The sequence below is a fragment of the Hetaerina americana genome, unplaced genomic scaffold (genome assembly GCF_022747635.1).
Source record: "Hetaerina americana unplaced genomic scaffold, ioHetAmer1.1.p SCAF_65, whole genome shotgun sequence".
NCBI classification, from domain to species: Eukaryota; Metazoa; Arthropoda; class Insecta; order Odonata; family Calopterygidae; genus Hetaerina; species Hetaerina americana.
The window spans coordinates 1454357-1482001 of record NW_027287261.1 but is presented as its reverse complement, the minus strand read 5'-3'; the positions used below and the strand labels follow the sequence as shown (position 1 = coordinate 1482001).

The window sequence follows — 27645 nt, the reverse complement described above, 5'->3', positions numbered from 1 at the left end:
ATATATTGAAAGAGGAATCAATATTTATTCAATATTTGAAATATTGAAATACAATCAAATATATAATTGCATGCATTTTCTTTGGTTTGTCACAAAACTTCAGGCTGATTGCACAGCAAGTTTTGACCACAAAAGTGACCTCATCAGTCTTACGGCTTAAAATATTTAAGTATCATACATGATGTCAATATACCAGCTCTATCTCAGGGAACGGAGACTGACTCTCTGAATTAATAAAAGCATCTACTCGCAGTCGATGGGAGTAGGTAATCGATTTTGTTCGATTACATCATAGTCATAGCTCATTGAGACGAAAGCTCCGACCGGTGGAGGCAGAAGCCTCGGGTTACCAACGCATTGGGTGATCACTTGAAAGTGAAGATATACACAACGTGGTAGAAAGGAGGCAGGACAGGAGGTTACTGCCCCGCCATGACGCGATGTCAGGGCACCCACTCCCAGGTGAGTTAGGAACTAGTTGTGTCTTCGCGGAAGACGGCGAGAGGCAGGTTGTCGGAGTGTTTACTGCGGAGAAGGGAACGGTCGGGTGTGGGAGGAGGCATGATGTGAAAGGTAAAAGTGAAGGGGACGAGGTTCTTCAATCGATGGATTAAGAAGAGAGGTTACGGGTCTTCGGGGGATGATGAAGCATGGTATGTACCAGCGTTCCGCCCCTCTGACGTGTCCCTTCTCTCTCTCCCCCTCCCTCCCACACTATCCCGATTGGGGAGCGCCGAAGCGAATTTAAGAACCGACCTTACCCACTCGCCTCCCATGCCTCTCTCTTGTTCACCCGGCTACTCCTCGCGCACGAAAAAGCACTTTTTCGTGCAAAACTGTGGTGACGTGAACCCAGTGTACGTTCCGTTCCCACCCGTCCCCAAGGCCGAAATGTATCGATCGGAAACTTAACGAGTTTAATTGGAGTAAAACTCACGAGGGAACGACCGGACCCGGCTTCCTTATGGTTGATGTATTTGAAAGGTCAATCAGTCACCCAGTGAGTCAAAGCAAAGCCTCCGTGAAAACTTGCTTATCGTATCCCGGTCACCTCGGAGAGGGAGAGAACTTTTACCGAATTGGGGGGAAACTTACTCGTATTCGAGTCCTGCGGAAAAGTTGAAAATTACATCATCAACTTTCTTTGAACTCAAACCAATGAATCTTACCATCTAGGCGGTGTTCCGACAAGAGTCGATTATACTTTCGAATGATATGCTGTTCAGCTGACTAACACTGCCAGTGTAAGCTCTTCATTCATAGTTCCAAACACTGATATCTTCATCAATGCTGAAGGTGTCCATTATATCCGATTTCGTCATATCAAATGATCACATTTTCATATTTTTATCCCTTTGAATTATATCAAACTTCATGCAGTGCCTTATCAGAACCACTCTGCCCACAATCAGCACCACTGCAAGAAACTGCAACACCATTTTTTTAACATGCCTTTCATTGGATTTTCAACAGTATTTTTGTGACAACATAATCAACTATTAATGTGACCAAATGTTAAGGTAACCTTTCACTGGGAATACATTTCATTTATTGTCGTTGAATTCGTTCACCACAATCTATATGCCTTTTCACTTTCAAAATAAAAATCATAAATTATGATGCTGAAAAAACACACACATAAGACAGTGTTAAATTGCTTCACTGCCAATAAGTTTTGACTAACCATTGCGTTCATTCAAATAACATCTACTCCTGAAAACTGCTAAACGATTATGAAAAAAATTATCACATATTCGCGGCAAAATAACTAACTGGCCAACAGAATTTATCATTAATTGTTTCAAGGTCGATATAAGTTAAAAACCCATTCCCGAACACAATCGTAAGAGTTCTAGCCATTGAAATTGGTGGGAAAAATTTTTTTTAACACACACGAAAAGTAAGAGGAAATATTTGTTCTTTTACTAATTTTTCGTACAGCGAAGAAAATTTCCTTTGCAGTGTAGATTTCTTTAAGGCGTTTTATTTTAATGGCACCTGTCTCAGTACAGATTTGTTGTCCACCGGCAGTACTCCACTAATGGAGCTGATGGTGCGTCTTCTTCGCCGCCGAAGGGAAATCAGCGTGTTGTTTGTGGGAAAGGAAAATATGCAAATCCTTTCTCCGCGAGTCCATTGAATGCAATAATGGGTTTTTCATCCATCAAGTCGGACAAACCGAATGCATTCACACGGTGGAGGAAATAAATATTTATGAACCGTGAAATGGTGACTTTATAACCCTACCCCTCCTCGATAAAAAATGAGAAACTCTTAAATCGTGTAGATTCTGACTAACCTTCCACGGAATGCGGATTAGAGTGCAAGACTGCTACCGATACAGGTTTCTCCTCCGCAGACGAAAATGAGGGCACTTAAGCGCCCCATCACTCTTTAAAATTAAGGCTGCATGGACCGTGAGAGGGGCTATCACTTTCGACTGCACAAGTGTTCACCTATTCCAGCATTCAGTACCTGTGGAAACAAATGAAAATAAATAAGAAATCTTTGCTATATATATATATATATATATATATATATATATATATATATATACATATGTATATATATACATATATATATATTGATATATATATATATATATATATATATATATTGATATATATATATATATATATATCGTTCACATCAAAGTTTAGGACTCCAATAAAATAACATGTTAAATATATTTTTATACAGCGAGATTCAACGCGATTTATACTGTACCTTGAACTATAGTATAAACTTATACATCACTTATTAATATTTTAAGGGTATAAACGAACAATTGGTATTTCGGAGATTGTTGGCTAAATCTTGAAATTCTTAAGAAAATGAGATTGTACCTGATCCAATGCTAAATAATTTCGAAACTTCATTTTTTTCGTCACATTGCTAAAGAGTAAAAATAATTGTGAAAAAAATATCGCATGCAAGTAACCCAACATTTCAGGGATTGTGCATGCAAATGGCATATGCCAAAAATATGAGGGACATCAAAATAGGAGCTCTAAGATTGAGAACAAGTTCCAGACTTTTTCTTCTTTCACTGCGTGCAGATGCTTTCAATTTTGTAAAGAAATTTCTGGGGAGTTTGTTTTCTCAGAAGTTTAGCCTCACCCAGATTCATGAATGATATGTGAATAGAATAATCAAGGAGTAAAATAAAGGGAAGAGAAGAAGAAATGAAGACAGTTTTTGGCTGCCACTCCCACAGATTAGTTATGATGGATCGCCTTGGTAGACACCTCATATGGCGTACATCAAAATTTAATGTGGAAATGCACGGGAATTATGTGAAATGGGAATAAATGGAGAGGCAGGCAAGCATGTATTATTATTAGTTGAGGTGACCCTTTCGCAGAGAAAAAGTTTTTATCCACGGTTTATTTACACCTTCCGTCCTTATATTTACGGCCAACTAACTAATTGCAAGTAATTTCCAGTAATTGCCTTTGGTCCTCGTTGGTCAATCATCCGAGTGAGATAAATAGTGTTTCTTAGTCTCCATTTCGCATAAAATAAAAAAAAATCATATAGCAATAAAATTTCAGCCTTGCATAATCTGTGGCCTGCGAGCGTTCCCGGCATAAAAGCATTGCGAAATGAAGCAGTGGCGGGATTCCCTCTGCTGTCACATAATTTTTTTGCCAAGAATTCACCTTCACTCCACTGAGCTTTCTCCAGTTTGGAAATTATCTTTCCTGCAGAGGATCCCATATTCACCGACGCATAATATTTCCGAGGGCACGTTTATGGTAAAAATGTAACAGATAGCACTCTCGGGCCTAGACTTAAGTGCACATAAATAGTTGCGAAAAGGTCAAAAATGAGCGACCCGCCCATGAAAGTATCAGAGCACGATGAGGGCACTTTTGTTTTTATAGCGGTCTCTCGTGTCTTCGTCTTTCCAATCAGATGAACTTAATATCAATGTCGAAAACTGGGCCGAGTCACGAATAGAATAGAGGAAGTGAGGAGAGGAAGGTTGAAAAAAAGAGCGGAGAGAAGGGCTAAGGAGAATAAATGTTTCGAGGGAACTGGAATGCAGCAAAACTGATCCTATCGCTACGCTCGTTCCGCGGGCACGTTCCTTTCCAACCGTCTTCATTCCTTCTGCCCCCCTCCTCAGGAACCCTGTGGCAGATCGTGAAGGGGGCGGGGGAGATTCAGGAGTGTAGGAAGTAAGCGGGAATTCCCACCATCCCCCTATTTCCCTTAAAACATCGCCAAAAACGTCGTTGAACGATTTCAAAACTTTTAATGGTTTCTTTTTGGCTATGGCTCGAATTTTCGAAGTGAGAGGGTAATCCCAAAAATAAAGTCTTTATGTTTTTTAAATAGAAAAAAGTATATCTTCAATAAATGCTCCATTATTTTTAAGCTTATACATTTCTCTAATATTAAAAATGATTGCCATTTCAATTTATGCATTTTTGTAGACGCAAGGGCAGTTTTTGTTTGGCAATGTCAAACCAGCTCGTCACCATGTCGTTGGTAAAGCGTTGAATCTACTCTTTCACTTTGTCATCCTTGCATAAGCACTTTCCGGCCAAAATATTCTTCAACTTAGGAAGAAAGTGGTAGTCACTGGGTGCCAAGTCCGGACAATAGGGTGGTGCGTGGGCGAGGATGTCCCATCCAAACCATTGCAGGAGAGCGACGGTTTGACGGGCGACGTGGGGGTTAACGTTGTTGTGGAGAAGGTTTACCCCTTTGCTCAACATTCCTCTTTTCTGGATCTGTATTGCCCACCTGAGTTTTTTGAGCGTCTTGCAATATTTTTCAGCGTTTCTTATGGTCCCAGTAACCATGAAGTCGATTTCTCCCTGTTTCGGTACCAAAACATATTGGCCATGACTTTGCCGGTAGACTGTTTGTTTGAACTTTCGCGGCTTGGGTGAAGAGGAATGCCGCCGCTCACATGATTGCCGTTTGTTCTCAGCAGCGAAGTGGACACCCAGGTTTCGCCAGCATGACCAAGTGACGATGACGAGGAGAATGATGAGGTCCACGATTTTCCTCCGACATTAAAACGAAATGACGGCGACATGATGTGGGTGTGCAAAAACTGTCATAGTGCCTACAAAAATGCATCGACCGAAATGAAAATTAGATAGAAAATATATGAATGTTCTAGTATTGAAATGCTAATAAAATAATGAAAATCAACTTTTATTCCTATTTTTTTTAATTAAAGGTCTCAATTTAGGGATTACTCTCGTAATAATAATGAAATAATAATGCATTCTTGTCAAACAAGTAGAGCGGCGTGGTGTTCCAGAGGGTGGTGCGTTCTACTGTTGACTGTAGGGTCTCGCATTCAAATGGTGGTGATGCAATCTCAGCTACGTAATTTTCTGGGCATCATAATGTTTTGCAAAACCGCATGTGGTTCAGGGAACAGGGTTGGCCCCCCTTGATCTAAATTCCACATGCCTCAAAGTTAAGCGACAGGTGACCTCCGGCCTCACTAGCCAAAACTAACATCCGAGGTGACAACTATGGTTGGCTGTGTGGTCAGCACACCAGGAACTTACAGAGACTTGAATCTAAAAATAAGAATTTAATCACGCGTGATAGTTCATACAGTCTTTTTCAGTTTTTTCTGGGAGATGTCAATTAATCGTGAAAAAGTCACAATTTGCATCTCACGCCCGATATCTGTACATACAGATTCCTATATATCCCCGATGAGGGCTCTATTCTATTTATCCCATGACCAATGTAAAGCGACTGTGTTAGGAACTTTCTGGTCCATAAAAATTACTTAAGATAAATTAAAATGCGTCAACAATTCCTATTCTTACATAATGGAGGAAACTAATATTTTCAGACGAGAATTCGGTGTCAAGCTTTGGTTAGCCAGTCAGCCAAGGGGTGGCAAGCTTGGTGAGCGCATGGGAGAGAGAGTGAAATAGGTTTGAGATGAGAATCAATGCAAACAAAACAAAGTTGCGTGGTTTTTTTTAAAAAAAAAGGAAACCTAACTTAAGTATTGATATAGGAATACAGAAACTAGAGCAGGCGGAACAGTTTACGTACTTTGTAAGTGTTCCGGACCAAAATGGTCAATGTAGTAAGGACATAAGGAGAAGAATTGCATTAAGCAATTAAGCTTCCACAGGGAGAAGATCATTGATGACCGAGACGGAGATTAAATACGCTAAGAAAAGGCTCTTTGAAACTTTGTTATAGTTGGAGTTATTGGAGTAATTGATAGGTGGAGATTGGAGGCTTTTGAAATGTGTGTGTGGAGAAGGACGGTAAAGGTGAAGTGGAAATGAGGAAGTGCCGGGTATGGTAAGGGATGAGAGAGGATTCCTGGGAGAAATCCAAAGGGGGTAGGAAGGGTAAATAAAAATCATTTTGATTGGCAAATGAGATGTTTAAGACAGTAATAAAGGTGAGAATATTAGGCAAACGAGGACGGACTAGGAATGAGATAGGCATGTTGGACGGAATAAAGGGCGGAAGGAAGTACGCGGAATTGAAGTAGGGTTTATTATAATGTTTCCAGGTTTTAATATGCCAGGATTTTTTGTTTTTTGGGGCAAGTTACTTTGACGTTGAATCGTTGTATAGGCTCTGTCCATCCAAATTCTACCCTAACATGTAGAACACCAATAATAATATTTCAGTGAATCGCGTCAACTACATCGCAAATTGATTCAAGAAAAAGTATGCAGATACAAGAGATCATCCACCCATTGATCATTGGTGTGACGGTTCTGGTAGAATATTAATTAAAATAAATTTGTATGCGATATTCAACAGACTTATCTGTTGTATGCTGAATAAACATTGCTTCCCTTCCTCCCCCCCCCCTCGGGGTCCACCCCTGCCGGAAGCCAAAACAGTGCCACCGATTCCTTCGCCATCCTTCTCAGCTCCCGCCCGGCGGAATTTCGTTCTTCTCCAATGCTTCCTCCTGGCTATCCCTACTTCACTTAATTACTCCCTCCTTCCATTTGAGTTACTCTCTATCTATCTCTCTCTGTAATATTTCTCGGTGCACTCTCTCCGTCGACCAGGGCAAAAACCACACTTTCGCCACCCCGCCCGAGACTCAACCGACAAGTACCGAACGAGAAAAAAAAACCTTCACATAAAAACATAAAAAAAAGAGAGAATCCGCGCTTTATGCCTCTCTATCAGTACGATCTTCATAAATTAAAAGATAACCATCCCCAACATTTAGAACCTGATCTCCAAATAGGTCACGGGAGTCGTGTTGGAAAGTCTACTCTACACTCTCAATTCTAATTAATATAATGTTGAACATGAGTTATGATATATGAGTTGAATATGAATGAATATATTAGTGAATTGAATGAATATATGAGTTGAGTATGAGCTATGAGTTATAATGTTGAACTTGAGTTATGAGAGATGAGTTAAGCTAATGGGCGCATCGGTCATTGTCTAACCCTGTCCTCTTGATCAGTATTCAGATGCTGACGATATCGTTTGATTTTTAAAATCCTGGAACGAAATGATTGGAAATCGTGCTCAGCTATTCTTGTACGGTTAGAGCGTAAATACATCCTTTCATCTCTCCTAACCTTGGACTCATCATTACAATAATCAGCGGTCTCGAATCCTAGGAGAGGAACTTCATTAAACTATCTAAATTCTCAGCAAATAGATGTGATACTTTCGCAGGATATGTCACCGAAAATAGTAGTGCATCATATGACATATTTAAATCAGTGTGAAATCTTAAAATCAACAATGCATGTCACAACAACCGAGCACCTGACGATCTTAGATCAGTTTTTAATCATTGAGAGATAACTGATTGCGAGAGGTCATTACACTACATAGTTGTTATTCGTTGGAACTGTAGATTCACTGTCTTTACGCGCCAAATGTCCATATCGACGGGTTTTAATGCCATGTTCTGATACTCAGTATGGTCTAGCGTACAGAGAATTTCAAATGCAGCCATGTCGTCCGTTCCAATGGCATGTCCACATGGGAATCTTTTAGATAGATATCTTTCGTTCGGAGAAGACCATATCCTGGAATCGGAGAAAATAACAACTTTTCGATCGAGTTTTCTCTCCTACTTTAATAATATTTCTAAATTCCTTCCCTCTCAACAGTTCCTAATCGCAAGAATGACATCAATGGTGATAAAATCCCACTAAACAATTTCACAGGCTGAGAAGAACTTGCGCTTGCAGCAATTTTAGCGCTTTTACCACTAAATTCACTGGGCAGAACTGTTTTCTTCAGAAAAAAATATTCGCATAAGGGCCGGAGAATAAAAAAAGAATATGATATTTCTCTAAGACTTAATCGACTGTTTCGCGGGAGGCAACTCGTAAGGAATAAGCCATGGTCTGAGAAATAAGAGGTCATAACGATTAAAAGAACCAATGCACCGCGAGATAGATGTAACTAATCACAGGTAACTAATTTAACCTTATGGCACACGGCACGTGCCAGAAGAATGGTACGCTGTATCGAAAGCGGAGGAAAATGAAATAAAATAGGTTTTTTGGAACAGCAGCGTTTCTTTTTAAATTTGAACATGGTGTAAAGATTACTAATTTTTGCTGCCTACCGGGAAACAGTTATGACTTGAACGTGTTGTTATTTAAACACGATTTAAAAAAAGACCCATTTAATCAACGGGGGCAGCAGGTGGACAAAGACTTAGCTACCGGAAACAGAGACTAATGCAATTATGATTGCATATGGGAGGAAGGAACATGGCGCGGTTTGACTTTTTACGATGGGGGAGGAAAAGACATCAGAGGCATTTATATTGACTCGATTAGGAAAGTGACAAAAACTTATTACCACGGAAGGAAATGTAGTGGCAAGAATCGCTCGCACAACCACGGCTGTATTTTCGCACCAGCTATTTGCCGACCCACCCCTCCCTCTATGAGATCCAAACTCCGAGATTTTGGGGAGAGAAAGTTGGTGAAGTCAACGGATGAGCTCTCGTAAACGAGCTCTCTACATGAATTACAAAGATGAAAAACATGTTTTACGATCGAAAACACATCGCCAGTGAAGAAAAAAAACAAACTATTGTTCATTTTCTCATCCGGAATATATTATTCGTTTCTCTACGGTTCATCGATCGGCTGCTATGCCCTCTCAACTTCTCCTCCCTCGTGAACATCCGCATCCTTTCTCCGAAGCCCTCTCTCTATCTCTCACACTCACTTGACTTGCGCAACCTCCTCTCACGGAGTCCTCCCGGTCGCCTTACACGACGCCATTAACATAACCCGGAGTCGCTAAACGGGGAATTGCGAGGGTGGAGCGACTTGAAGACGTTCGGCCGTTACGGTGAAATACTTCCGCCATGGAAACGGAAGTCGGTTCAAGAAAGTAAGCGACTGATGAAGCGAGGAATAACTAAAGTCGAAAACCAAACGGAAGTGCCCTACGTGGCCCCACTCACCTGCCTTTCATCCCTTTCACTTCTCTGCATGTACAACTACATCCATACACTACCCTGCAAGGCGTTGCAACGACGTATGGAAGGAGATGGTAGGTCACCAGTCATACTACATTTAATCCAACACTTCCACAAACACGTGGAATCACGTGATCCACTTAAAGGACACGTGGTTGGGGGCGACCGGACATAATTCATGCAACATCCATTACGCATATTACGACTGTTATAATGTTAGTATGCTTCATCTCTTAAGGTATTCTAAGTCACCTGCGGTGCCTTTCCAGCGATTTGTTTGTGATTTCGTGTAAAGACAGGTGCGCCCATTGCTATTGCGTGCCTATCGCATACCAAATGTAAATCTTTTAATTTTTTTGGAACGGCGAATTACAACCTTTACAAGCAAGGAAGAACTAGTGTGCCATCTGATGGTCCCTAGAGCTGTGCTGACGGGAGCAAATATTTTAGCTCCTGGTACGGTCCCCCATTGCCATAGATAGGGCGAATGATAGGTGTCAGCTGAAAGGTAGTCAGTTTGCACAGCGTCATTCCTCAGTACGGCGGCTGCAAAGGTGTCTGACCCCGGTCAATTGAGTGATAGTGTCACATTAAAAACATAATAAAAGAAGGGAACGGGACTTCAACTCAATTAATTATCCCAAGAAACAATGATGGCAATAGATTTGAGGATGAGTCCCGGACAGGACCGCTGGGCCCCGTTTCGTGTCCGGCAGCGGGAGAGACTAGGCTTATGCCATCGTCTTATCTCACAATATTATTAAAAAGTGGAATAGATAGCGGTAGCAGAAGAAGACGATCGAGCAACGCTTTTGCGGAACTGTTACAAGTATAGGAGAACTAGGGAGAAAGAGATGTGGACAAATTCGTACCGTTTGTTAGGGAGGAATCAGGCTGGAAGATTTTGTCAAATCAGTATTGTAAATAAAGGAAGACTAAGTTGGCAGATTCCACTAGAATATTTATTTTTCATGATCATAGTTTCCTTGCAGGGCAACATCATCAGGTGTATAACAACGTAACCATGGTCGTGAAAAATAAAAATTCTACATTGTGGAATCTGCCAAGTTAAACTTCCTTCATTTACGCCTAATATGAAAGACTTCCACCGAGTAACGCCTGAAACAATATATTGAAACAGTGTTGTTTCTCACGTCAAAAAAAAGGGAAAGGCAGCCACACGTGAGGACTATAGAACAATGTGATGTTCGATTTTACCCGCAGCTAAAGTGGTTCTCAGGATCATCAACAAGAGGATGGAAAAAAGGGCAATTAACTTTAAAGGATTACTTAAAGGATGATCAGTTTGGGAGTTTAAAAAAGGGAGGGGCACCTATGATATCAAAGCAATGATGAGGTCACCAATTGAGAGGAATATAGGTTATCTAGATGTATTTGTTTGTTTCATAGATTTCAAGAAAGCGATTTATAGAGCGAATTAAGTAGCAGTAATGACTTTATTACAGAAAATTGGAGTGGATTGGAGCCATAGGAGACTAATCTGTAACATGTACTTGTCTCGGACTGCTCAGGTGCGAGTGGGAGACGTAGAGTCCGGATGGGCAATATAAGAAAGAAGAGTAAGGCAGGGTTGTACATTATCTCCTGCGCAATTCAATGTTAAAGAATATTCTTGGGTAATGATTAAAGAGGTAATAGTAATAATAATAATAAAATATATTTATTGGGGCTATATTGAGACTAGATAGTCCCTTCTCTCACCTAACCCAGCGTATAACAAGTGCAATTACCATGACCAGTGACGCGTATCAAAAAATGCTATACGAAAGAAAAAATAAGCTGTGTTACATTGTGTAGCATTTGTTTTAATATTGTTTTATCTTTAAAGTATGATTTAACAAAGTTTCTCACTACTTCTATATGATACCGGTTCAGATCAGAGTGCATATAATTAGATTGAAAAAACTCCCATAGCAATAAATACTTAAGTGTAATTCAATATCTTTAATTCCTTTCGGTCGTACGCAGGAGCGCTTAGGAGCGTATTCAGTCGCACAAAATGTGAACTTAACATTCTTCTTTTCCTCCCTGTCACAGTTGGCGGCCCTCCCTTCCAGCAGCAAATCCCTCCTCGAAGTGTTGGCCAACGGAGGTTCCCTCCCCCAGGGGAACGAGTACGAAGTGATACGACGGGCCCCGGACGGCTCCCTGCACGTCGTCCAGTCTGACGAGAAAAATCCCGCGCTGCCGCCACCGGGGGCGACCGTCGTTCTCCTGGAGGAGAAACCGGGTGGAGGGTACGAGGTGAGGGGTGTGCAGAGCTCCGCGCCCGTCGACCAACTCCAGGGCCTCCTTGAGAACATTCAGGAGGGATCCCTCTCACTGCCGTCCCCGGAACAGTCGAACAGGGTATTCCTACCGCCCACCCCGACTGGCATACCCTCAGGACCCACAACCCAGCTCCCCTACACCCCCGTGGTCCCTCGCGAGCCCCAAACACCGCCGGTCGTGCCCCCACCAACCACACCCCCTCTCGCGGCCCGACCCCCACAACGGCTTCCACAGCCGCCAGTCATCCCCGCGGCCGGAGGCCAACGAAATGTCCAGGAGAGCACGAGGGTGAGAGGGCGGCCGGAGCCGCCATCCTACGCGGAACCAGCCGGGGTCCGTATAAGGGCCGGAGAGCCGGTGACCCGGCAGCCCCCTCGGAAGAGCACAACCGTCCGCCTGAGGGCCGGGCCCGTGGCGACGCCCCCACCCACTACGACACTCCCCACTCCATCCTACTACGAGGACCCCGCAGCCCCTCAGGTGCCGAGGCACCGATTCAGCAGCACGAGGCGCTCACCTCCAAGGAGGCGCCCTGCCGATGAAGAGTACGCCGAGGAGGCGGAGGAGAGCGCCATCATGGCCATCATGCCGGAGGCCAGTGAAAGCCTAAGGACTTCCCTGACGGAAGTATTGAGGAGGGACGGATACAGGGAGATGGCGAGACTAGTGGAGAAGGCCGGCCTGGAAGACATGCTGGCCAAGACAGGTAACAACATACAGATTGACTACAGAGTGTGTATGGTGTGCCAGGATACTGGCTACCGCACTCCGAAGGTCCAGGTTCGAATCCCGGCCGTGGAAAAATTTTTTCACAGGTATTCTAATCTTTTGCGCCATGTGGAGAGCACTGCAAAGTAGAGAACCCCGTCTGTTGGAAGGGACGTTAAATCGTGTGTGACCCCTCGGCGTCTTTCGTTAAAAAGTAGGTATCCGTACGTCGTGTTTCTCTCCTCCCTTTCCAAACTCCTTGAAAATTCCTCTTCTGTCAAATCGCCGACCTATCCATAACGAATGGCCCAGTTAACTTCAGATGTCGGCCGCCTTCTCTAGTAACAACTACTGCTACCTCAGGTGCCTCCTGCGCCCATTCGTCAATTGGTTGACGGCAGTATCCACAGCATTCCAATCGACATTTCCAAGTCGGAAGCATTGGATTCAACCCGAACACCCTGGAGTCACCCTCTAACATAACTTTTCCTTGCTACAAGGGGTGGATCCAAAGGGGAGAAGATTTTTGGTTTTAATAAAATTGAAAATTAATGTGCTTGCTCGGCATTAGTTTTGAATACCTGTTGTCCCCCCAGGGAATAACATTTTACACCTGCCGCAGGGTGCGTTGCGGTCTATAAATAAGTCCGATTAGTGTCACTTTTAACATGATTTCGACTACCCTCGTAGGTAAATGGTTCTGAAATTATTTTTATCCATTTTTAGACTCGCAACTGCATGCCAATTCCAAAAAAAACCTATACGACTGCTCCCTACATCGACAGAAAACGCAGCTAGAGGACATTAGAATTATCATTACCAGTGTCTGATATAATCGGCGGATGTAAGTTTTTAGTTTCCGACAGATTTTTTATTAAATTGTGATTTTATGCTTCCATTGGCATAATATTTTGCCATTTCATATTTTTTACTTATAAAGTAACTGTAAACTGTTTCCGGTTTTTTCGTTTTTAACAACCTCGAATAGCTTTACTCGAAATCCCAAGCTGGTGAGATGGCATTAAACAAAGTAATATAACAAGTCAATTTGGCCAAAGGGATTTCTCTGGGCCCGAAACCAACATTAATTGTCTTCTAAACTTTACTTTTTTTCGTATTCGCAAAAATAAACGTTGAAATGAACCTTCTCTGATATGTAAGTTTATCACGATTGATTAGGGTGACTTATTTTGAAGAGATAGCGAAAGAGAAAACTCGAGAGTAGCGACTTTCTTTACAGACAATATTTTATTACACGTACTATGGATAAAATGAGACACGACACTAGAATCTGTCCTGGCTATAATTCACGATAGAAAGAAAACCAAGATTAAAAACTCTAATCGAAAAACCTTAATGATATATGTCATTCCTTTGAAAACTCACCAGTTTTTCCAAATGTACGTAAATTAAGAGGAGAGTCCTAGCACCTGCCACAATAGTGGACCAGAGTAATACGTTGATGGAATGCGCGGAGATTTTTTTCGAAGGTTGACTTTTGAAAGGTAAGGTTAGAGCTCAACTCTTGACTGGGCGAAGGCTCCCTGGATAGTAAAATGGGAACACAAGAAAGCCACTGCGCATTTCGAAAACCTCATTTCCTGAGAAATGAAAAGGAATGGACTCTAATCGGCATTCCGTAGAAATGACCAAGCCCTGTAATACAAAAGCAACGGCCTACGTCATGGAGGATTAACTTGATATTTCGACATAAAGTCAATCCGTTAAGTATGAGAATGGTGCTTAATAATAAGAGGTGTATAATTTCAGGTTTAACTTCGTCGAAACTTTCCATATTGGAGAGAAATGATAATTAACAATTGTGATTTCCACTATAGTATTGCGTGTTTGTGTGAATAAAAATACTTCAGGGGAAATCACAATTGTTAATTATTTATTCTCTCCAACAAAGAGGTGTGTTAGAATTCCACCTCGATCATGTCATTTAATGTATTTTATTGGAACATTTGTTTTCCGTGAAAATAATTGTCGAAGCATTATGACCTAATCAATTAAAAATTGCAATTTTTCACAAAATTAAATTTAATACGACCAGTTTCAATGTAAATACATCAACATCACGTGATGATGTAGTTGCATTGAAATCGGTCCTATAAAATTTTATTTTGAGGAAAATTGCTATTTTTAATAAATCATGATATTCCAACATATCACGCCTGAGACGTCTCTTTTTATTCATTATGACCTAAGCTACATATTCACTTAAAAACTAATTTATTGGTACAAATATAGGAAAACCAAAAAAACACTAAATCCAGTCGGTTTGCTAGGCAAGGGTGCAGTCCACCATCCCAGGCAACGCTTTTCATTCACGCAATTTGCCAGACTTCGATTACTGCGTCTACGATTCCCCAGGAGGTTATGGTGCCCTATAAATTACTTAGTATTATTGTGAGTGAATCTCCCGATTCGAACAGAAACCCTCGAACCATCAGCCGACATCACCATCGACTAGGTTACCGTACTCCATGTAGGTTGGTTACCTTAGTGACCTTTAACATGTATGGGTATATTTATTGATACATCCAATGTTTTTAACGCGATGTCCTTCTCTATTCTGGTATAAATATCCCTAAATGCTTTATTTCCAAAACAAAGAAGATAAAAAATAAATTATAAGAAAACCCCATGGATGTGAGAAGTTTCGTTGTTGTCAACTTTGAAGCGAATCAATCTACATTTCTATTAGTAGAATCAATTTAAAAGAAACTGTTGGGTAAAATTAGTGTCGAAACACAGTAGGCCGCTTGCGTGTAAATTATTCAAGCTAGAAAACTTTGTCCATGGTATTGTTCTTATTTTCGTAGGGCATAAATACATGGGTGGGAGTAGTCCATCTGCATTAAAGCGTCTTAAAGAAGATGGGTTGGTTCCTCTTGAAAACTTCGAGTGGTCGTGTGAACTTCATCAGAAACAAAAGAATAGATCCACTGAAATTAATCAACTAGCTACATAGATAACCAACTTCGGGCGAACAATAACAGTAATGATTAGGAGAGTCAAAAAGGGAAAACGAGATTACCACATTTCGTGGACATAGTGAAGGCATATTTACGTTGCTTATTAATGCGATAAGATAGAAGAGCGGTATATTAATTTAGGCATCGGGATGCCTGAGAGCCCTACGAACAATACTGCATTCTAATCTGACCACCGTGCAAACAAAAGATTATAGCTAGGCACTGTAATTTCACCACCCATTCCCATAAACCATCACGAATCCTTATTCATAAATGGAGAGAACTTGAATTAACAAAATGGGAACTGCGGCATTAGGAGCAGACTTGTGAATAAAACCCTAACGCCAAATTTCGAAATAATAATGCGATGGACAACACAAATTCAAAAAGTATCTGCAAAATGTGTAGAATAATCAATAATATCACCAAAAAATTTGAAGTTTTGAGATGAATAGTTAAATGATTTGATGCGACAAAACATGCTTCCTGGTACACCCGGCTAGAGAGCACACGAGAGCAATTTTAAATTGCTGTTTTCGAGATGGTGTGAATCTATTTAGGGCAGGAAGTCTTTCCTACACATCCGTTGTAGCAGTTGTCACTAATTAGTCATACTTTCACATCAGTCATTGTTTCATTCCCCTCTCTAAATTACTGTCACAGTTCTTCCCAAGTCTCCAAAGTCTCTAATCTGCTCTTTTCCTATTTTGTCATATTTAGAACCATATTGGGACTCGGAAATTTAGAGCTCAATCCTATTTTGGAATTTAGACTAATACTACTTTCATGTAAATCGTGAAACTCGCCTTGAATATGAATATCCCTAAGGCTTAAAAGGTTTGATCTTGAAAAACTGGCAAATGGAAATGGAATGAATGATAATTTTTGCGAATACCTACAACATTTTTTTCAATGACTACAGTTCGTGAAAATGACCCGATAGCTCGAGGTAATCATACTAATTTTTAACAGATTAGGGGTCAGGCGTATACCTGTAGATAGATAGATACACGTCTTTATTCCGGCAAAATTTAGATCATAAGATCCCTTCTTCCATTTAACCCTTCGTCAAGTACATAACAACAATCATAATAATAATAAGAGGAAATATAAAGCGATATAAGTACTTAAAAGTTTTAAAACTTTAAGATAAGCAATTTTTTTAAGGTAATCTACCGGTTAAGGTAGGTTTTTGGATGGACACAACTACAAACAAACATTTTATTACTCCTAACAAAACACAAAATCAAGCATCCTACTCTATATCAGGTCCCTCTTCATCTCTGAGTACTTTCTTCCTCCCTTCATCCCGTCCAACATCAATATCCTGTTCCTTCCCTTTCCTCTTTTGCCCAACATTCTACCCTCTATCACAGTCTTCAACATCCCACTGCCCGTCAACACCCCCTTCATCCACTTTTCCTGCCTCCATAGGATTGCTCCCAACAAACCCCTCTCTTCGCCCACCATACCAAGTACTTCCTCATTTGTTTTCTTCTCTGTCCATTTCACCTTCTCCATTCTTCTCCACACCCACATTTCAAAAGCCTCCAGTCTACGTCTATTCTCCTGCTTCAATGACCACGTTTCCGCGCCGTACATAGCTACGCTCCATATCAAAGTTTTTACGAGTCTTTTCTTAACATCCTTACTCAACGTCCCCGTCATCAACTCCCTCCTCCTTGTGAAAGCCTCTTTTCCTAGCGCAATTCTTCTCCTTACGTCCCTACTACTTCGACCGTGTTGGTCCAAAACACTACCGAGATACGTAAACTGTTCTACCTGCTCTAGTTTTTGCCCTCCTATTTTAATGTTTAGCTTAAGATAAGCAATATATGTACTTTAAAGCCTCATTTTTCCATAGCATAAATCACAAATAAAATTCTTTGAGAAGTAATTTATTATACCAACCAATTCAAAAACTGCATTTACTAATCCTCCAAATACTGCCAGTTTGTTCCTTTTTACGAGGAACTCGAACTATCTTGAAGTGCTAGCCTCTCACCGTACAAATACTCCAAAAGTTACCCTTATAGTCATAATAGGTGCATAATAATGGCAATACTCATGTAAATGCATCATAATATTATTATTATTAAAATACATTTGCAGATAGAGAGTGACGTGACACAAATCCCCTTGTATCACAATCAAACTTGAAACAATATCATGAAAATAATTTTTTTTAATTAAGACCCTGAGTTTAGACAGTTGGTCCTAATTTATGGAAAATGTTTTGGCATCCTAGCAGCCTAACCTTAATTTTGGCTTAACTTCTTATTTTTTGCAAGCGGTACTGTGAAAACCAGCTCTGATTTTTGGTTTGCGACTCGGTTAATTTCCCCATTGGATAACCTGTTCAATTTAAACCCTTATTCTAAGCTCCAAGTCATTGCCTCCACTGTTGAAAGATCTAAACAACCTGCCTATGGTACCCGGTGATCGTCATCAAATCTAGAGGAAAATGCAGATTCCTTGGATGCAAGGGATCTGGCTTTTCCTTTCTGGCCTTTCCTCTTCTGGTTTCGCTTTTAATTTCTAAACGAACTCCTCTCTCATCAATTTCCTCTCCCCCATTTCTGTCAGCAGAGTTTTATTTCGGCGAGAAAATTGAGTTTTCCCTACCCCGAATGCTTCAACAGAATTATCTCGAAATCAATATTATAACTCACTGGAAAATAACCGTGAAATGGAAGCCTGCATTCGATTAACGTTATTTTACGCGTCCATTTTTACATGAGATTTATTTTTAAAAAACAAAAACGAATGTGTCATTCTCATTCATTTAAGTTTGAATGTCTGAGTCAAAGAAGCTATTTTAAGTACCAAGGACCCTATTTCAAAGCTCAAGACACTGTGATGGTATAGCAGCTTCAGTTCCTGATTTTATGAATTAATTTGCACAACTGCTTGATTTACTGAGTTGCATATACCGGCATTCGCGAGTAGTTTTGATGAATTAGGATGAAAATCGCTCGCTAATCTAAGTTTAATGGACAAGGTAAACTTGATTTAGGTCTCCTCCTGAAGCTCTCTTGGAGATTTCAATGATATATGCAATACAAGCCTCGTGGTGAAAGTTACATTGGATGACAAGCATGCAAAGAAAGAGTAGTAATGGGTAGATTGAAACCTCCATTATTTCCGCATGAAATAAAAACCTTTGTAACCGTCGTCAAACTCTTAAGTAATTAGATTAGGTCATCCAGTCAAATTATCCTCTTTGTAACAATGTTTATCTGTAACTCTAATTACATCGTAGCAGCTACCAATAATTCGCAGAGAAAACTTCGAATATTAAAGACTTAACTGCTGCAGAATGCAATGATTTTAAAGTTTTCAGTTAACTAAGTTCCTTTAACGTTTTTAATTATATACTCTTTCTCTTGGTTTTTTAGTGATACGAATAAGTCTCGCCCACTGTGGAATTTTTTCTTGTTTCCATGCCTTCCTCTGTGTATGGCTACATCAATAAATTTAATTGATCGCCATATGCTCTTCACCTGAGAACTCTTTTTCCCTCTTCGTCAGAGGGCGATCAATTATTTCAAATTCCATCTTTCCAGTGTATGGAAGAAAGTATGATTATCTTCTACTAAGTGGAGCCATCTTTCGATATCTTTGTTCAGAGCTAAACAATATCATCATCGTTGACCGACTTTTTGTTTGAAGATCTGCTATCAGCTTATTTATTAAGAGTTCCTCACATTTGGTGTCCTTTTGTGTTCTCAGGTCCTTACACAATTTTCGCGCCGACGGACTCGGCCTTCAAGAACCTCATGGAGCAACTGGGTGGGACGAAGCGTGCCGAGGCCAAGTTCAAGGAGAATCCAAGGTTGCTGAGTGGGGTAAGTGGAATATAGATTCGGTCACTCTGTAATTTTAATGCCCGATTGGCACGGTCGATTGAAGGGATGCGCTGAAAGAATAATTTACGAAATGATGGGCCAAAGTTCGTGCGTAGCCAGGGGAAAGCGAACCGATGGAGGGGTGAAACACGCGGGGGAAGGAGTAAGCTCTTAAAAATAGTGGACTGTCGCTTCCAGGAGCCGCCTTTGCCGGTGTCTTATTCAGAAGTGATAAACATTCGTAGATTTCGCAACATTCGTTTTTTTTCTTATTCTACATATTAGTCACGATGATGACACCCTGCTTCCTGAAGATGCTCTATTCTTGAGAAAATATTTGCACATTGAAGTAACAAAGTTGGCTGGAAAAATTTGAGCATTTTAAAGTATGAATAATATGCTAGAATAAAAGCACTATCTGCAATTCCCATGGATTCATTTTGTTCAGAATCAAGCACCCTTCTCGGTGGATTATAAGAGTGGAGGGCTAAAATCACATTCATTTGCTTGTTTCGTAGGTTTAGAATTGGCGTTCGACAGAAAGAATTGGCAAATTCCAAAGAAACTGCGGGAGATGCCGCAACAGTAACTTTTAACGGAGTCATCCGCTAATGTGCATTTCAATGCAACAATTTCAGAGTGTAAAAATCATTCGCCTTGACTGGGATCTTGTTCCTTTAAAAGCCCCAAAAATTTCAGAGTTTAAGAGGACGCCTCGGTAGCTTAAGTGGCTAAAGCACTCGACCGGATATTGAGGGATCTGGGTTCGTATTTCGTATCCCAGTCAAGGCGAATGATTTTTACACTCTGAAATTGTTGCACAGAAAGAATTGGGTACAATAAAAGAATGCAGAGCAGAAAATAGAAGTAGTTTGGCTGAAGAGGCGACTTATCCGCCACCTATTTATCTCTCAGACCGCTCATGTGCGAGCGGCCGATGAAGATTCGAAATAAGCAGTACTAGGTTGGGAGATAAGACAGGGGTGTCCATTATCACCTGTGCTTTTTCAACTTATCTGTGGAGGAAATGATAAAATACATATTTTTCCCCTGGCTATACACTTCTAAATTTTTCTTTTGATTTCATCGATATCTTTCTTGGTGTAACCATTGAAGATAATGCTTAGAAGTACACACATTTGCTTTTCTTGCATCTTGATTCTTAGAAGATGGGGTCAAATTTAATTACAGCCACCGAGTTTTATGTAACCAGGTTTTGAATCACTCTTCTATCATTATTAAAGACCAGTCAACACTATGTAATACTTTTCCACATTCACAAGTGCAATTAATATCTGTAGATCCTTTCCATTTTCCTCTCTACAAATCGAATTTGGATCACGACAACTTTTTCTGTGACACAACTTTTCCTACATCGAAACTGGCCTTCGTTGGGAAATCTTTCTGCTTTGAATTGTGTTCTGTTCGTTATTCTGGTCAATATTTTCGATACATATGTTATCAGACTGATGTTAGGAACGTTTTCACATTTATTTTCCCTCTTCGTTTTACGAACAAGGATAATTATTACGACCGTCTTTTTCCGGCTGAATGCATGCTCTAGATTATTTTTTACAGCTTTGTTAAAGCCTTTCCAACATCCTTAATAACCTTCGAGGCAACAACATTGACCTTGGGGGACCTTAATGTTCTGGTCTATGACAGCAAAAGTGAATCTCGATCATAGTTTGGCAACTCATTTGTAATTTCATAACCACCTTCTCCTTCAATCCTTTTCGGACAAAGAAAATAAGCACCATAGAATTCTCTTAAAACAGTCAACTCTCCGAATTCGGTTTCGACAGCTTACACGGTCATTTGCCTCTTTTAAAATTGACTGTAAATTATAGAAAAAAATCGCAAAAGAAATTTAATTTTTTTTGTTTATTACATATAGTGTTTCTTTCTTTAATACCGATGGCAAAACTGCACAAAATGACGCCAGGAAATAAACGTTAAGCAAATATTTTTCCCGGTAATTTTCTCAAAATATTCTTCTTCTGCACTTAATTTTCATCTTTAGTTAACATTTCCTTGTTTTTGTCCCGAATTGAGTTGCTTCTTACACTGTGCTCTAGAGATTGGTTCCCTACTACCTAGTTTAGTGCTTAAATTGCGATCTCTGGTTTGCAATTCACTTCTTCAATATATTCTTCTTTCACATTCATCTGACTCTTCTAGCATTCCAGCAGGTTCAATTTCTTATTCTTTTACAAAAAATTGGCCCATTCTTTCAATTCTCTGATTCGTTTCCTTTCCTCTCTCTTTAATCCTTCGCATAGCAAAGCCCATGATTTACATCTTCCTCTTGGCGGTTTCCCTTGAAACGATAAAATTTGGGAACACTATATTGACTACTGCATTAAATTAGAGTCCAGCGCCTACGTATTTTTAGGTGTCATATGTATAAGCACTATGAGAATTTCCCTCAACCTTGCTTGTGAAGAAAACATATTGATGATCATTATTAATTACATTCAAAATGCTCTCTTGAGCCATAGACACTACATATCTATGCCAAATTTAGATAAAATACATGACAATTGAGAGATAACTGGAGTTGATTCTTGAGGATTTGGTCAAAATTACACTGACCATTCATTAATATGTGCCAGCGTTTCGATTTATTTGTATATCATCTTAAAAGCACTTCAGGGCATTATCGCATAATGTTAGCATAATTGATCATAATTATAGTTCTTCTTCTTTCCCATTTTTGAAAAGATTGCATGAGCCAACAACAATGCCATAATTTGAAATGAAAATGGCTACTTGAATAATGATTGATTTGATTTAATAAATACGGCATTGCTGTCGGCTCATTCTTTTTATTATGGAAAAGTAGGAACACAATTAATATTGGGAATTCTGTTAATTTCAGGCGATAATACTAATGCCCAGAAGGTTATCTATAAACAAATCGAAAATTCGGCGAGTTTTTTTTCGGATTTCATGGTTGTAAGTTAATTTTTTATCAATTCCTAAAGATTCAACTCAAATCATTTAATTGTGTGGTCAATAATGAAATTGATATCAACAGATAACATTAAGGTTTCCACAAGAAAAAAATATTAAGTGATGCAAGGAAGGCGTTAGAAATTTAGGTTGAACTTTTGCGGTTTCACAGTCGCTGTCCTTGATAGGAAAGTGGGCGTCTCTGTGGCTTCAATTGTAATATCAGATATCTCTTAAGCTTAAAGCCTTGACCAGACCCCAGAAATTTTCACCCGCAAAACAACCTTAACTTTAAGAACACGAAGATCACTAAGTAGGGCTTCGAACTCTAATTATAAATAGATTCATAATGATGTATACATTATTCATCAAATTCAGTAGATCATAATTTAAAATTTCTGATGCGATAATAAACTTCGTTGATTTCTTGGCCGTTGTAAATACTTTATAATGGTAAGTATATAAAAATGATGTCGGTAAATCCAAATAAGCAACTGCTCAATTGTCCAGTTGAAAGAAAATTAGTATAAAAATTGCAGTTTGTCCATGTACGGATTAATCGAAGATTGTGGTTTCTACTTTGATCAAAAAATATGTACACACACGCATACTCGTATATACGTATATGTGTATATATATATATATATATATATATATATATATATACATATATAATATATACACATATATATACATATATATATATATATACATATATAATATATACACATATATATACATATATATATATATATATATATATATACACACACACGTATATATGGGCTTGTGTGTGTACACATCGATCTCTGACATGCCGTTACCTTTACCTTGAACCCTGAAGGCTGAAACCCCGATTACGTTTATCTCGGTGACTCACAACAGTCACCTAATTTTATTTTTACTGTTTCTGAGGGTAATTTTGCTTCATCCTCATCCACATTTTATGCCTCTCTAGTTTCTATGGGCTTAGGTTAAAACTGTACATACACATCAACGACCGTAACCACGTTCTTCTATTGATTATGAATTTCATGACGACTAAAGAATGACAGACTTGTTCAGTAAGGTAGAAATTCTTGGGAGCATCAGCAGAAATCTGTTAGAATTTTAACATACATGCAACTTTGGGCGTTAGTATCCAATCATAAAAGGGAGCAAAAATGGTGAACAACTATGTGGACGAGAGAGTAACGAAATCCAACTCGTATTGAAAGAACATATGCCATTTAAATAAAAATCGTATGTTGTAAGCCAGAATCAAGATAAGAAGATTTTAACAAAAGATCATTTCATGAAAACCCTCCATCAATCAGCTCGAAATCGGAACTTAGGAAGATCATCGTCAAAGACAAAAGATGCGATTAGAGAATTTAATGTTTTAACCACTTAATTTCCGTGATTTTTCACCCTTTTTTTCATTTCCATGCCTAGCTAATGCTTCACCACGTGATTCCCGGATCCTTCAAGGTGGCCACGCTGCAGGACGAGATGACCGGCGTCAGCCTTGCCGGCACGCAACTTCGCGTCAACATTTATGAGCCGAAGGTGAGCGATGAATTTGCCAAATTTTTTATGCTACGGTTTTCAATTCGCATTCAATCAATGGCTAATCACACTATAAAGTGCAATCAAAAGATGTCCATATTAGTCTTTTAAGACCGCTTTACCCCAGGATTAATCCCGAACAGAATGGGCCGCATGCAATTAAACGCCCTCTAGCGATGTAAAATGCATCATCGCGTGGTACAAGATTCAACCATGATACACCACGTGGTGCTTGCATGATATTCCATTTTCGCGCGGAATGACATGAATGATCGATCCTGGGCCCCTCAGCTGGAAGAAGGAGAAATCAATTAATTACATCGTTTTGCGCGGGATTATGCATAGGCGTCTTTTGTACAAAAAAAAACAATTAAATTACAGGCACTGCATTGAAAACATGCCTAAGTACAATTGAAACTTCAGCATCCCGAAGATGAACTGTATCAATCAATCAAAAGGGTGGATAGGACCCCTAACCCCCCCAAGAGGAAAAGGCAGGCATTGAAATTCCCATTTAACTTAAACGAACTTCAATAAACATTTAGAAAATTTAGACTTTACAAATTCAAGGAACATCGCTCTTAGCTCTTGCGTTAATGAGATTTCCTATTCAATGAATCTTCATTCTGAGGTACAGCGTCACGCAATAAACGTCCAATTATTTTACGGTGAACACTTCTTAATGGTCGCCCAAGACGTTTTTTTCCAGGGAGACAATCAATTACTTTCATTGCTTCCTTTGTCTTCTCTTTCGCCTCGCTGGTGTCAATCAACCCGCGGATCCAATTCAAGGTGGCCGTCATCAATGGTGCCCGCATCCAGCGGCCAGACATTTGGGTGCCAGGGGGAGGCGTGGCCCACGCCATCGACCGAGTCCTCTTCCCCCTGCCCGTCGGAGACCTGCTCCACACCCTCATCGCCGATCCACGCTACTCGATATTCCTCAAAGTCATACACGCCGCGGAACTAGAGGACGTGCTCTCGGGTGAGTTGATTCTGTCTCTCCAGTACAATATTAAGACGTAAGTTCAAGCCAAACACCTCAAATTCATCCTTACAAGGGAGAACAATGCTCACAAAATAAAGAAACCCCTGCGGAAACTTTGAGTAGAACAGATCGCACGTACTGCAAGGAGAACGTTGAGTGACGTCTTTTATTTTTTAAGAAAGACCATTTTCAGTTGCTTTTACCCCTCCTTCCTTTTTGGATGGATTTGTAAGAAATGGCCTTGCCCCCCCAACTGAATCTTACGTTATAATCGGCCCTCAATCTTACGTAATAATTAAATATATCTACATTAATTTTTAATGTGGATGCCTGTTTTTGAATTGCCCCCGGCCAACTTTCAGAATACCATTTAGAACATCAAATATCAAACGCGATTTTTTCAAAAAAAAAACTCATTTAGGTGTGACGAAAATATTTTTCAGTACCATTACGTGTTTGCGCTGAAACAAAAGTACAATTCCATGAAAGACAATGTGTGATATTTTTATTATATATATATATATATATATATATATATATATATATATATATATATATATATATATATAAGTATGTGTGTGTGTCAAAATATCAAAAACTACTATAGTTTAAATAGGGCCCTAATAATCCTAAATACATTCATTACCACTAATATTATTTGACGTACAATAAAGCGTAATACGAAGAGCATATTTTCCAATAAGAGTAAATTATATTCCCACGGTCACAAATATAGAGCCCTTAATAACATTCACCTACCCTAGGTGTAAATTTAGCCTATTATTCTATTCCTATGCTAGAGTACCAGGAATCGAGGCTATGCCCCAGGATCGAGAGCATACTGACCAAAGTTAAACCTTGATTTTCTCTGCAGAGTAAAAGTCTTTCTAGAGACCTTTATTTATGAATGCACGACAACGGATCCAGGAGAAAGTGGTCGCTTGCTCCTCCCAAGCTCATTCTATCGAAAGGGAGATCTTACATTGCGATCTATAATTTTCCCGACCGATAAATTGTATTGCGTCTTGTTTATGTCCTTGCTTCCCCCTGAGTTGCTGGCCACGCGACTGAAATAAAAACATCTGCTTTTATATTCCTTTGATGTAAAAAAATTAGATTGTGATCCAAACCAATAGCGGCAGTCAAACGAGCAGGACTTTCGGCTACCAACCGGAGGATCAAGTTTTATAATCTGGGAGATTCAGAGGGACCCCTGCATGTAAACCAAACATCCGTGGGTACCGCTATTCCCTGGGAAACCACAGCTGACATAACAAAAGATGCTGCCTCCCATGCCCTCAATACGTAAACTTCAAAAGCCAAATGGCTCAATGAGTTTACCCATCAAACCGAATCTCGGGTTAAAGATTTCCTTTTGGTAATCCAGGGTGAAGCAGAATAAACTCCCTAGTTTTAAACAATCACTGAATAGCGCGTAGATAAATTAGCGGAGTGGGAGTGGCGGCGTTAGCTGGGGGAAACAACGCCATAGTATATAGTAGTTACCATGCAATGGTCAGATAATCATCGAGGCTTTGTCGTAGAATCGTTCTTTAAGAACAATGATAGTGTGATGGTGACGCAAAAGGTGCTGTGCTCTAGCGATGAAGCGAATTTTTATCTCTCCGGCTCAGTAAATAAGCCAAATATTTGTTACTGGGCGACTGACAACCCTCACGAACTTCACCCAAGATCATTAAGATATATATATATATATATATATATATATATATATATATATATATATATATATATATATACATATATATATATACTAGCTGAATACCCGGCTTTGCACGGGTTAGGGAGAAACAATAATATAAATATACTACATAAATAAAAACAACAAATTATAAAGTACAATAATACACTACTTTATACAAATTTAAGAATCTTTTTTATTTAACACCTGTTTATAAACTACATTTTTTGTTTCATATCCAGGAGAAAGAATATATAAATTTTTAGGCGAACCTACTCTGGAGCAAGCAACATAAAGTTGCCCGTGGCTAAAACATGGCGATCTTAGATCAACACCACAAAACTTTAAAGACTGTCCCTGTGATTTATTAATGGTAATGGAAAAAGCTAGCCGGACTGGAAACTGTAATCTTTTAAAGTTGAAGGGAAGATCAGTTGGGATTAGAGGTATCCGTGGAATAAAAATTATTTCACCTTTTCCTTTTCCAGTTAAAATGACTGCCTGGATTATATTTTTCATTAATTTTGTCGCACACAATCGTGTCCCATTGCAGAGTTTTGGTGGATCTAAATTTCGCAATAAAATGATTGGAGATCCTACTTTAAGTATAAGGCGATGTTGTGGCAATCCAGCTGGATCAAGTGAATTTAGGAATTCCGTTGGATAATTGACGGCTTCGTCAGCATCCACTACGGTATCAACCGATTTATATTCAATCACGTCTCCTGGCAGCATGGCTAGTATCTCCTTGTTAATTACATTAACATCATCGTTCTTAGGAGCAAGAATGGCTCTTTCTCGCAACCATTCTAAATTTTTATAATTTTGATTAACGTTAGGATAGACTGCTTGTATCATATCCCGGACAGTTTTCACCGATACTCATAAATCTGATGACAATTTTATCATACCAGATGCTTCAATAACTAATCTATCTTCTCCAATCTCCAAAAGTTTATTTGCAAAATTTTGAGCATTCCCATCTCTTAAGAGGATCTGCATGTTTTGTTTAAGGCTAATTTCTTGGACATGATTCCATAGAACAGAATGTTTTAAACAGGCATAAATTTCATCGGCTGGAGTCGATTTTGGAATGACAGGCAGAGTTTGACGGAAGTCTCCACACAGGAGTACCAGAGCTCCTCCCATTAAACTGCAGTTTCCTCTAAGATCTTGAAGTG

At 39.6% G+C, this 27645-nt stretch overlaps 2 protein-coding genes across 2 annotated transcripts in view; one reads left to right on the top strand and one right to left on the bottom strand.

The window, feature by feature from the left end:
* LOC139696012 (uncharacterized) overlaps positions 1-27645 on the top strand; it is an 87745-nt gene that overhangs the window by 52243 nt on the left and 7857 nt on the right. Inside the window, exons 2-5 of the mRNA XM_071594624.1 lie at positions 11501-12440; positions 19156-19271; positions 23661-23774; positions 24567-24759. Of these exons, the coding sequence (XP_071450725.1) occupies positions 11501-12440; positions 19156-19271; positions 23661-23774; positions 24567-24759 (1363 nt within the window). The remainder of the gene's footprint in view (positions 1-11500; positions 12441-19155; positions 19272-23660; positions 23775-24566; positions 24760-27645) is intronic.
* The window catches only part of RabGGTa (Rab geranylgeranyltransferase subunit alpha), a 105107-nt gene that overhangs the window by 75348 nt on the left and 2114 nt on the right, over positions 1-27645 (bottom strand). The window lies entirely within an intron of this gene.